Source organism: Salvelinus alpinus, chromosome 23 (assembly GCF_045679555.1).
Source record: "Salvelinus alpinus chromosome 23, SLU_Salpinus.1, whole genome shotgun sequence".
Taxonomy (NCBI): domain Eukaryota; kingdom Metazoa; phylum Chordata; class Actinopteri; order Salmoniformes; family Salmonidae; genus Salvelinus; species Salvelinus alpinus.
In genome coordinates this window covers 6,010,921-6,024,503 of record NC_092108.1, presented here as the reverse complement: position 1 = coordinate 6,024,503, position 13,583 = coordinate 6,010,921, and the positions used below count along the sequence as shown (strand labels likewise).

The 13,583-nt window shown below is 44.9% G+C and overlaps 1 protein-coding gene across 2 annotated transcripts in view; it reads right to left on the bottom strand.

Moving 5' to 3' along the window:
• The window catches only part of LOC139550116 (retinal-specific phospholipid-transporting ATPase ABCA4-like), a 104,348-nt gene that overhangs the window by 48,158 nt on the left and 42,607 nt on the right, over positions 1-13,583 (bottom strand). The window contains exons 16-21 of one of the 2 annotated variants that reach the window (XM_071360758.1): positions 10,751-10,972; positions 6,534-6,738; positions 2,816-2,908; positions 1,483-1,680; positions 760-937; positions 132-263 (exon numbers count right to left, since the gene is read on the bottom strand). In XM_071360758.1, coding sequence (XP_071216859.1) covers positions 132-263; positions 760-937; positions 1,483-1,680; positions 2,816-2,908; positions 6,534-6,738; positions 10,751-10,972 — 1,028 coding nt within the window. The remainder of the gene's footprint in view (positions 1-131; positions 264-759; positions 938-1,482; positions 1,681-2,815; positions 2,909-6,533; positions 6,739-10,750; positions 10,973-13,583) is intronic. The other variant, XM_071360757.1, reaches the window with a different exon arrangement.

The following is a 13,583-nucleotide window of genomic DNA, read 5'->3' as shown; positions in this document are numbered from 1 at the left end:
TGAGGAGGAGGAGGAGGAGGAGGACTCACTGTTTGAAGAGGACATTGTACTGGGACACATAGCCGAGAAGGAGGAGGAGGGGGGGGAAGAGGACGAGGATGAGGAAGAGGAGGAAGAGGAGGAGGACTCACTGTTTGAAGAGGATATTGTACTGGGGACACATGCCCATGGATGTGCGGATACTGTCCATGTCAGTCCTGATGTCTCTCCCGTGTATAAAGGCTGTCCCAGATGTAGGAGGGAACAGACCAGTCAGGATTGACCTGGAGAGACACACACACACACACACACACACACACACACACACACGCACACACGCACACACACACACACGCACACACACACACACACACACACACACACACACACACACACACACACACACACGCGCGCGATTAAGAGGAGCATGATGTCATGTCATGAACATTATTAATAAGTAATCTTGGCACCCAGAACCAAATCTGAAATACACAATGACCACCTACTCTGTCACTAGACTATCAACTTTCTTTATCCCTCACAGACATTTTCTCTGGATAACGCTCTCGATCGCTAATAGCCGTATTGAAACATTTAGGCTAATTCAATATTGTATAGTTGATATCCTACACCACAAAATGAGGACAATAAAAGTAGGTGCTCTGCAGACTAGGTAGTGGTTTTAGGGGGTAAGCCTGGACTCCGTTGTGATATCTGGAGATCTCATGTGGTCTACAGCACACAACACATCTGGGAAACCAGGGTAGATACAATACATACATGGTGGTGGTTTTCCCAGCTCCGTTGTGTCCTAGGAATGATGTGATCTGGCCCTCGTAAAAGGCGATGCTGAGGTGGTCCACGGCCGGACGGGATCCCCCAGGAAACACCTTGACCAAGTCCTGAATCTCTACCCCCACGGTCAGCCCTGCTGGCTCCGGCTCAAAGAACAACTGACCTGTAGTAAAGGGGAGGGCAGGCACCCAAAATGGAGGAAGACACACAAAATGTACAATGGTTTAGATCTGGCCCATATCTACAAGGCTACCACTTATCAATTGGCCCATTGACTACTTGTAATTAGGGGGTCAGGTCTGGTTGCTATAGCTAAACCGGATCTGTAGCATGTAAAGGCCAGGCGTACTGGTTATGACTATATACCTCAAGCCAGAGCTGGGCCATAAGCAAAGTGGCATGGAGGATGATAAATTATTTTCTAACATGCATGGGATTGACTGGTCATGCAATCAACTGAGCCATCGGAATCATCTGTTGTTATTGAGTGATCGTGTACCCTATTTAGCCAATTACGGACTAGCTACGTGAGGCCTCTAGCCAATTACAGACTAGCTACGTGAGGCCTCTCTAGCCAATCACATCGTAGCTACCTGCGCCCCGTCTAGCCAATCACAGCACATGAGTCCTGTCTAGCCAATCACATCGTAGCTACCTGAGCGCTGTCTAGCCAATCACAGTACATGAGTCCCGTCTAGCCAATTCCACAGCCCCTACCTGTCAGATCCTCTTCCTGCTCCTCGTTGTTCTGTTCTTCTTCCTGTCGTTTCAGCACCTCCTCCCTCTCTCTCTCCATCCTCTCTCTCTTGTCCTGGTGTTTGCAGGGTTTCCTTACCCCCACACCGTTACACCTCCTAGGTGAACACATACTGTCTACGTCCTTGTCCACGTCGGGCTTCTCTGGATCTGCAGGGAGAAAGATACACAGTCACACTACAATGTTTCACTACTGTGAGAGAAACTCATGGGAGAAAAAGTCCATTACAAAGGTAGGCCACATCACTCCTTCAATCGAAGTTCAAACAGTATGTTCATATGTATGCCTACATATACTGTCTAAATATGATAATGATATTCATATACTGTCTATATATGATAACGATATTCATATACTGTCTATATATGATAACGATATTCATATACTGTCTATATATGATAACGATATCCATATACTGTCTATGTATGATAACGATATTCATATACTGTCTAAATATGATAATGATATGAATATACTGTCTAAATATGATAACGATATTCATATACTGTCTAAATATGATAATGATATGCATATACTGTCTATATATGATAACGATATTCATATACTGTCTAAATATGATAATGATATTCATATACTGTCTATATATGATAATGATATTCATATACTGTCTATATATGATAACGATATTCATATACTGTCTAAATATGATAATGATATTCATATACTGTCTATATATGATAACGATATTCATATACTGTCTAAATATGATAATAATATTCATATACTGTCTATATATGATGAAAATATTCATATACTGTCTATATATGATAATGATATTCATATAGTGTCTATATATGATTATAATATTCATATACTGTCTATATATGATAATGATATTCATATAGTGTCTATATATGATAATGATATTCATATAGTGTCTATATATGATATTCATATAGTGTCTATATATGATAATGATATTCATATAGTGTCTATATATGATAATGATATTCATAAAGTGTCTATATATGATTATAATATGCATATACTGTCTATATATGATGAAAATATTCATATACTGTCTATATATGATAATGATATTCATATAGTGTCTATATATGAATATAATATTAATATACTGTCTATATATGATGAAAATATTCATATACTGTCTATATATGATAATGATATTCATATAGTGTCTATATATGATTATAATATTCATATACTGTCTATATATGATAATGATATTCATATAGTGTCTATATATGATTATATTATAGACACTTATAGTGGACAGAGACCGTGACTAAAGACACTAACCTGAGTCTGGAATGTTGGAGAGGGCGGGTTCAGACCTTTGCCAATAGGAGGGCTGGAATGGGAAGTAGAATGGTCGTCCAATCCCATACTGACCTAGAGAGAGGAGGGAGGGATTTATTATACAGTACTGTATCCATTTTAGTAAACAACGACAGCGTGATGCCACTTTCAGGTGTCATGGAATCCGAGTCTCCTTATGGTAACCCTAAACACTGCACCAATAAGGGTTAACTACGGCTCCAATAAGGGTTAACTACAGCTCCAATAAGGGTTAACTACGGCTCCAATAAGGGTTAACCACTGCACCAATAAGGGTTAACTACGGCTCCAATAAGGGTTAACTACGGCTCCGATAAGGGTTAACTACGACTCCAATAAGGGTTAACTACGGCTCCAATAAGGGTTAACTACGGCTCCAATAAGGGTTAACTACGGCTCCAATAAGGGTTAACTACGGCTCCGATAAGGGTTAACTACGACTCCAATAAGGGTTAACTACGGCTCCAATAAGGGTTAACTACGGCTCCAATACGGGTTAACTACGGCTCCAATAAGGGTTAACTACGGCTCCAATAAGGGTTAACTACAGCTCCAATAAGGGTTAACTACAGCTCCAATAAGGGTTAACTACAGCTCCAATAAGGGTTAACTACAGCTCCGATAAGGGTTAACTACAGCTCTGATAAGGGTTAACTACAGCTCTGATAAGGGTTAACTACAGCTCTGATAAGGGTTAACTACGGCTCCAATACGGGTTAACTACGGCTCCAATAAGGGTTAACTACGACTCCAATACGGGTTAACTACGGCTCCAATAAGGGTTAACTACAGCTCCAATAAGGGTTAACTACGGCTCCAATAAGGGTTAACTATGGCTCCAATACGGGTTAACTACGGCTCCAATAAGGGTTAACTACAGCTCCAATAAGGGTTAACTACGGCTCCAATACGGGTTAACTACGGCTCCAATAAGGGTTAACTACGGCTCCAATAAGGGTTAACTACGGCTCCAATAACGGTTAACTACGGCTCCAATAAGGGTTAACTACGGCTCCGATAAGGGTTAACTACGGCTCCAATAAGGGTTAACTACAGCTCCAATAAGGGTTAACTACGGCTCCAATACGGGTTAACTACGGCTCCAATAAGGGTTAACTACAGCTCCAATAAGGGTTAACTACGGCTCCAATACGGGTTAACTACAGCTCCAATAAGGGTTAACCACTGCACCAATAAGGGTTAACTACAGCTCCAATAAGGGTTAACTACAGCTCTGATAAGGGTTAACTACAGCTCCGATAAGGGTTAACTACGGCTCCGATAAGGGTTAACTACGGCTCCAATAAGGGTTAACTACGGCTCCAATAAGGGTTAACTACAGCTCCAATAAGGGTTAACTACGGCTCCAATAAGGGTTAACTACGGCTCCAATAAGGGTTAACTACAGCTCCAATAAGGGTTAACTACGGCTCCAATAAGGGTTAACTACGGCTCCAATAAGGGTTAACTACGGCTCCAATAAGGGTTAACTACAGCTCCAATAAGGGTTAACTACAGCTCCAATAAGGGTTAACTACGGCTCCAATAAGGGTTAACTACGGCTCCAATAAGGGTTAACTACGGCTCCAATAAGGGTTAACTACGGCTCCAATAAGGGTTAACTACGGCTCCAATAAGGGTTAACTACAGCTCCAATAAGGGTTAACTACGGCTCTGATAAGGGTTAACTACGGCTCCAATAAGGGTTAACTACGGCTCCAATAAGGGTTAACTACGGCTCCAATAAGGGTTAACTACGGCTCCAATAAGGGTTAACTACGGCTCCAATAAGGGTTAACTACAGCTCCAATAAGGGTTAACTACGGCTCCAATAAGGGTTAACTACGGCTCCAATAAGGGTTAACTACAGCTCCAATAAGGGTTAACTACGGCTCCAATAAGGGTTAACTACGGCTCCAATAAGGGTTAACTACGGCTCCAATAAGGGTTAACTACAGCTCCAATAAGGGTTAACTACAGCTCCAATAAGGGTTAACTACGGCTCCAATAAGGGTTAACTACAGCTCCAATAAGGGTTAACTACGGCTCCAATAAGGGTTAACTACGGCTCCAATACGGGTTAACTACGGCTCCAATAAGGGTTAACCCTTTACACTCCAGGGAATTGGCTATGGCAATGTTTTTTACAGAATATATATTAAAAAAACATATTTATAATCATGGTAGCAATTGAAAGGGAACCATTTACAGATCATGGGGAAATTATTAGACCGAATTTGAGGACACAACAGTTCACCTGGCACAAGAATGAACCAAACATTACACTGTTTGATTTTATGTGCGTTTTACATTTAGTGTACTTTCACAGCGTTTGTTGATAACGAAATCTGAAAATACTTTGAATACATTCAGTAATAATAATATTCATGGGAAATGTAGGGTAGGTAAGACAAAACATTTACAAGGGTTTGAGTGAGAGGACTTAACTGGTGTTTCCAAGCGGCAACACACACCTTTCCAAAATGTGTACGGTTCCCAAGTCATTTCAATGCACTTTTATGACTCAAACAAGAGTCTTCAACTACAAAGTGCTGTTCTTGAGCTCTTCTAGCTGTGCCGTTGAGGAACTAGAGGCAACACACTGGTAGTTATTTAAGATGGGAACACAACCCTGCGTCCCCGCCGTCACACAATTACTGTTGTTGTTAAAGTTGCCCAATTAGCAGGAGGGATGAGGGGAAACCTTTTGGTTGCGTTCGGGGCTCAAGTTCAGAATGTCTGTCAGGCAAAACCCGTACAGAGCTGTGAAGCGCAGAGCCTGAGCTCTGACGTCATGTATAGCGTATTACTGTACAGACACTGAGCTCTGACGTCATGTATAGCATGTTACTGTACAGACACTGAGCTCTGACGTCATGTATAGCATGTTACTGTACAGACACTGAGCTCTGACGTCATGTATAGCGTGTTACTGTACAGACACTGAGCTCTGACGTCATGTATAGCGTGTTACTGTACAGACCCTGAGCTCTGACGTCATGTATAGCGTGTTACTGTACAGCCACTGAGCTCTGACGTCATGTATAGCGTGTTACTGTACAGACCCTGAGCTCTGACGTCATGTATAGCGTGTTACTGTACAGCCACTGAGCTCTGACGTCATGTATAGCGTGTTACTGTACAGCCACTGAGCTCTGACGTCATGTATAGCGTGTTACTGTACAGCCACTGAGCTCTGACGTCATGTATAGCGTGTTACTGTACAGCCACTGAGCTCTGACGTCATCTATAGCATGTTACTGTACAGACACTGAGCTCTGACGTCATGTATAGCGTGTTACTGTACAGACACTGAGCTCTGACGTCATGTATAGCATGTTACTGCACAGACCCTGAGCTCTGACGTCATGTATAGCATGTTACTGTACAGCACAGGGGGTTGGTGGCACCTTACTTGGGGAGGACGGGTTTGAGGTAATAGCTGGAGCGGAATAGGTGGAATGGTATCAAATACATCAAACACATGGTTTGATGCCATTCCACAAACTCCGTTCCAGACATTATTATGAGCCGTCCTCCCCTCACCAGCCTCCACTGCTGTCCAGCCACTTCGTTTCAATTTAGGTGCTATTGTAAACCCATATACGGGTACAAGTGAAATGAGCTACACACAGAAACACACAACCCCCCCCAAACACAACCCCACACTCCCTCTAACCTGGGAAGACGTTGTCAAGGTACCATGCCAGGAAGCCATAGAGCACGGAGTCAAACATCATCATGCCTATGGAGGTGAAGAAGGAGTAGGCGTCGCCCTCTAGTGGACTGGTGCCGATGTTGTCCCACTGCAGACCCAGGCCCTGCTCCTCATAACGAGACAGGTACTCCGTCCCAAAACCAAACGCTACTGGGGACAACAGGCTCTGAGGGAAAACACACAGGTAGAGGCAGAACATCTCTCTATTGATCTTTGGGTTGAGGGGATGTTATGGTATGTTACATACCAGACTGAGGGTTGAGGGGATGTTATATACCAGACTGAGGGTTGAGGGGATGTTATATACCAGACTGAGGGTTGAGGGGATGTTATGTTATATACCAGACTGAGGGTTGAGGGGATGTTATATACCAGACTGAGGGTTGAGGGGATGTTATATACCAGACTGAGGGTTCAGGGGATGTTATGTTATATACCAGACTGAGGGTTGAGGGGGTGTTATGTTATATACCAGACTGAGGGTTGAGGGGATGTTATGTTATATACCAGACTGAGGGTTGAGGGGATGTTATGGTATGTTATATACCAGACTGAGGGTTGAGGGGATGTTATGTTATATACCAGACTGAGGGTTGAGGGGATGTTATGGTATGTTATATACCAGACTGAGGGTTCAGGGTATGTTATATACCAGACTGAGGGTTGAGGGGATGTTATGTTATATACCAGACTGAGGGTTCAGGGTATGTTATATACCAGACTGAGGGTTGAGGGGATGTTATGTTATATACCAGACTGAGGGTTGAGGGGGTGTTATGTTATATACCAGACTGAGGGTTGAGGGGATGGGATGTTATATACCAGACTGAGGGTTGAGGGGATGTTATGTTATATACCAGACTGAGGGTTCAGGGTATGTTATATACCAGACTGAGGGTTGAGGGGATGTTATGTTATATACCAGACTGAGGGTTGAGGGGATGTTATGGTATGTTATATACCAGACTGAGGGTTCAGGGTATGTTATATACCAGACTGAGGGTTGAGGGGATGTTATGTTATATACCAGACTGAGGGTTCAGGGTATGTTATATACCAGACTGAGGGTTGAGGGGATGTTATGTTATATACCAGACTGAGGGTTGAGGGGATGTTATGTTATATACCAGACTGAGGGTTGAGGGGATGTTATGTTATATACCAGACTGAGGGTTGAGGGGATGGGATGTTATATACCAGACTGAGGGTTGAGGGGATGTTATGTTATATACCAGACTGAGGGTTCAGGGGATGTTATGTTATATATCAGACTGAGGGTTCAGGGTATGTTATATACCAGACTGAGGGTTGAGGGGATGTTATGTTATATACCAGACTGAGGGTTGAGGGGATGGGATGTTATATACCAGACTGAGGGTTGAGGGGATGTTATGTTATATACCAGACTGAGGGTTGAGGGGATGTTATGTTATATACCAGACTGAGGGTTGAGGGGATGTTATGTTATATACCAGACTGAGGGTTGAGGGGATGTTATATACCAGACTGAGGGTTCAGGGGATGTTATATACCAGACTGAGGGTTCAGGGTATGTTATATACCAGACTGAGGGTTCAGGGTATGTTATATACCAGACTGAGGGTTGAGGGGGTGTTATGTTACATACCAGACTGAGGGTTGAGGGGATGTTATGTTATATACCAGACTGAGGGTTGAGGGGGTATTATGTTATATACCAGACTGAGGGTTGAGGGGATGTAATGCTATGTTATATACCAGACTGAGGGTTAAGGGGATGTTATATACCAGACTGAGGGTTCAGGGTATGTTATATACCAGACTGAGGGTTGAGGGGGTGTGATGTTATGTTATATACCAGACTGAGGGTTGAGGAGATGTTATGTTATATACCAGACTGAGGGTTGAGGGGATGTTATGTTATATACCAGACTGAGGGTTGAGGGGATGTTATGTTATGTTATATACCAGACTGGGGGTTGAGGGGATGTTATATACCAGACTGGGGGTTGAGGGGATGTTATATACCAGACTGAGGGTTGAGGGGATGTTATATACCAGACTGAGGGTTGAGGGGATGTTATGTTATATACCAGACTGAGGGTTGAGGGGGTATTATGTTATATACCAGACTGAGGGTTGAGGGGGTGTTATGTTACATACCAGACTGAGGGTTGAGGGGGTGTTATGTTACATACCAGACTGAGGGTTGAGGGGGTGTTATGTTACATACCAGACTGAGGGTTGAGGGGGTGTTATGTTATATACCAGACTGAGGGTTCAGGGTATGTTATATACCAGACTGAGGGATGAGGGGGTGTTATGTTACATACCAGACTGAGGGTTGAGGGGATGTTATGTTATATACCAGACTGAGGGTTGAGGGGATGTTATGTTATATACCAGACTGAGGGTTGAGGGGATGTTATATACCAGACTGAGGGTTGAGGGGATGTTATGTTATATACCAGACTGAGGGTTGAGGGGATGTTATGTTATGTTATATACCAGACTGGGGGTTGAGGGGATGTTATGTTATGTTATATACCAGACTGAGGGTTGAGGGGATGTTATATACCAGACTGAGGGTTGAGGGGATGTTATGTTATATACCAGACTGAGGGTTGAGGGGATGTTATATACCAGACTGAGGGTTAAGGGGATGTTATATACCAGACTGAGGGTTCAGGGTATGTTATATACCAGACTGAGGGTTGAGGGGATGTTATGTTATATACCAGACTGAGGGTTGAGGGGATGTTATGTTATGTTATATACCAGACTGAGGGTTGAGGGGATGTTATGTTATATACCAGACTGAGGGTTGAGGGGATGTTATGTTATATACCAGACTGAGGGTTGAGGGGATGTTATGTTATATACCAGACTGAGGGTTGAGGGGATGTTATGTTATATACCAGACTGAGGGTTGAGGGGATGGGATGTTATATACCAGACTGAGGGTTGAGGGGATGTTATGTTATATACCAGACTGAGGGTTAAGGGGATGTTATATACCAGACTGAGGGTTGAGGGGATGTTATGTTATATACCAGACTGAGGGTTGAGGGGATGTTATATACCAGACTGAGGGTTGAGGGGATGTTATGTTATATACCAGACTGAGGGTTAAGGGGATGTTATATCCCAGACTGAGGGTTGAGGGGATGGGATGTTATATACCAGACTGAGGGTTCAGGGTATGTTATATACCAGACTGAGGGTTGAGGGGATGTTATGTTATATACCAGACTGAGGGTTGAGGGGATGTTATGTTATATACCAGACTGAGGGTTGAGCGGATGTTATGTTATATACCAGACTGAGGGTTGAGGGGATGTTATATACCAGACTGAGGGTTGAGGGGATGTTATGTTATATACCAGACTGAGGGTTGAGGGGATGTTATGTTATATACCAGACTGAGGGTTGAGGGGATGTTATGTTATATACCAGACTGAGGGTTGAGGGGATGTTATGTTATATACCAGACTGGGGGTTGAGGGGATGTTATGTTATATACCAGACTGAGGGTTGAGGGGATGGGATGTTATATACCAGACTGAGGGTTGAGGGGATGTTATGTTATATACCAGACTGAGGGTTAAGGGGATGTTATATACCAGACTGAGGGTTGAGGGGATGTTATGTTATATACCAGACTGAGGGTTGAGGGGATGTTATATACCAGACTGAGGGTTGAGGGGATGTTATGTTATATACCAGACTGAGGGTTAAGGGGATGTTATATACCAGACTGAGGGTTGAGGGGATGGGATGTTATATACCAGACTGAGGGTTCAGGGTATGTTATATACCAGACTGAGGGTTGAGGGGATGTTATGTTATATACCAGACTGAGGGTTGAGGGGATGTTATGTTATATACCAGACTGAGGGTTGAGCGGATGTTATGTTATATACCAGACTGAGGGTTGAGGGGATGTTATGTTATATACCAGACTGAGGGTTAAGGGGATGTTATATACCAGACTGAGGGTTGAGGGGATGTTATGTTATATACCAGACTGAGGGTTGAGGGGATGTTATGTTATATACCAGACTGAGGGTTGAGGGGATGTTATGTTATATACCAGACTGAGGGTTGAGGGGATGTTATGTTATATACCAGACTGAGGGTTGAGGGGATGTTATATACCAGACTGAGGGTTGGTATAGGGTTAGGGTTGGTCAAAGTACCGCTGTGATCTTGGCGTTCTTGGTGATGCGGTCCTGCCAGGCCACACAGAGGATGTGGGGGAGGTAGAGGGTGAAGTAGATGATACCGCTGCAGGCTGCAGCCAGGTTGGCCTTGTTGAAGAACACACTGAGAAGGAAACACTGCATAATGGTGGCCATGGTGAACGTCAGGAGGAACAGGAACACTACCAACGGGTTGGAGTAGTTCAACACTTTACCAGCCTGATGGAGAGATGGGGGAGGGAGGGGGAACACAGTTAATACAATGTCAGTCCTTGACTGTCCACTTGATGGCGATACTGTACACTAAAAACAACTGCCAAACACCCTCTGGTAGAGAGGGACAACACTCTCCATACACCCTCTGGTAGAGAGGGACAACACTCTCCATACACCCTCTGGTAGAGAAGGACAACACTCTCCATACACCCTCTGGTAGAGAGGGACAACACTCTCCATACACCCTCTGGTAGAGAAGGATAACACTCTCCATACACCCTCTGGTAGAGAAGGACAACACTCTCCATACACCCTCTGGTAGAGAGGGACAACACTCTCCATACACCCTCTGGTAGAGAGGGACAACACTCTCCAAACACCCTCTGGTAGAGAAGGACAACACTCTCCATACACCCTCTGGTAGAGAAGGATAACACTCTCCATACACCCTCTGGTAGAGAGGGACAACACTCTCCATACACCCTCTGGTAGAGAGGGACAACACTCTCCATACACCCTCTGGTAGAGAGGGACAACACTCTCCATACACCCTCTGGTAGAGAGGGACAACACTCTCCATACACCCTCTGGTAGAGAGGGACAACACTCTCCATACACCCTCTGGTAGAGAGGGACAACACTCTCCATACACCCTCTGGTAGAGAAGGACAACACTCTCCATACACCCTCTGGTAGAGAAGGACAACACTCTCCAAACACCCTCTGGTAGAGAAGGATAACACTCTCCATACACCCTCTGGTAGAGAAGGACAACACTCTCCATACACCCTCTGGTAGAGAAGGACAACACTCTCCAAACACCCTCTGGTAGAGAAGGACAACACTCTCCATACACCCTCTGGTAGAGAGGGACAACACTCTCCATACACCCTCTGGTAGAGAAGGACAACACTCTCCAAACACCCTCTGGTAGAGAAGGACAACACTCTCCATACACCCTCTGGTAGAGAGGGACAACACTCTCCATACACCCTCTGGTAGAGAGGGACAACACTCTCCATACACCCTCTGGTAGAGAGGGACAACACTCTCCATACACCCTCTGGTAGAGAGGGACAACACTCTCCATACACCCTCTGGTAGAGAGGGACAACACTCTCCATACACCCTCTGGTAGAGAGGGACAACACTCTCCATACACCCTCTGGTAGAGAGGGACAACACTCTCCATACACCCTCTGGTAGAGAGGGACAACACTCTCCATACACCCTCTGGTAGAGAGGGACAACACTCTCCATACACCCTCTGGTAGAGAGGGACAACACTCTCCATACACCCTCTGGTAGAGAGGGACAACACTCTCCATACACCCTCTGGTAGAGAGGGACAACACTCTCCATACACCCTCTGGTAGAGAAGGACAACACTCTCCATACACCCTCTGGTAGAGAAGGACAACACTCTCCAAACACCCTCTGGTAGAGAAGGATAACACTCTCCATACACCCTCTGGTAGAGAAGGACAACACTCTCCATACACCCTCTGGTAGAGAAGGACAACACTCTCCAAACACCCTCTGGTAGAGAAGGACAACACTCTCCATACACCCTCTGGTAGAGAGGGACAACACTCTCCATACACCCTCTGGTAGAGAAGGACAACACTCTCCAAACACCCTCTGGTAGAGAGGGACAACACTCTCCATACACCCTCTGGTAGAGAGGGACAACACTCTCCAAACACCCTCTGGTAGAGAAGGACAACACTCTCCATACACCCTCTGGTAGAGAAGGATAACACTCTCCATACACCCTCTGGTAGAGAAGGACAACACTCTCCAAACACCCTCTGGTAGAGAAGGACAACACTCTCCATACACCCTCTGGTAGAGAGGGACAACACTCTCCATACACCCTCTGGTAGAGAGGGACAACACTCTCCATACACCCTCTGGTAGAGAGGGACAACACTCTCCATACACCCTCTGGTAGAGAGGGACAACACTCTCCATACACCCTCTGGTAGAGAGGGACAACACTCTCCATACACCCTCTGGTAGAGAGGGACAACACTCTCCATACACCCTCTGGTAGAGAGGGACAACACTCTCCATACACCCTCTGGTAGAGAGGGACAACACTCTCCATACACCCTCTGGTAGAGAGGGACAACACTCTCCATACACCCTCTGGTAGAGAGGGACAACACTCTCCATACACCCTCTGGTAGAGAGGGACAACACTCTCCATACACCCTCTGGTAGAGAGGGACAACACTCTCCATACACCCTCTGGTAGAGAAGGACAACACTCTCCATACACCCTCTGGTAGAGAAGGATAACACTCTCCATACACCCTCTGGTAGAGAAGGACAACACTCTCCAAACACCCTCTGGTAGAGAAGGACAACACTCTCCATACACCCTCTGGTAGAGAAGGATAACACTCTCCATACACCCTCTGGTAGAGAAGGATAACACTCTCCATACACCCTCTGGTAGAGAAGGACAACACTCTCCATACACCCTCTGGTAGAGAAGGACAACACTCTCCATACACCCTCTGGTAGAGAAGGATAACACTCTCCATACACCCTCTGGTAGAGAAGGACAACACTCTCCATACACCCTCTGGTAGAGAGGGACAACACT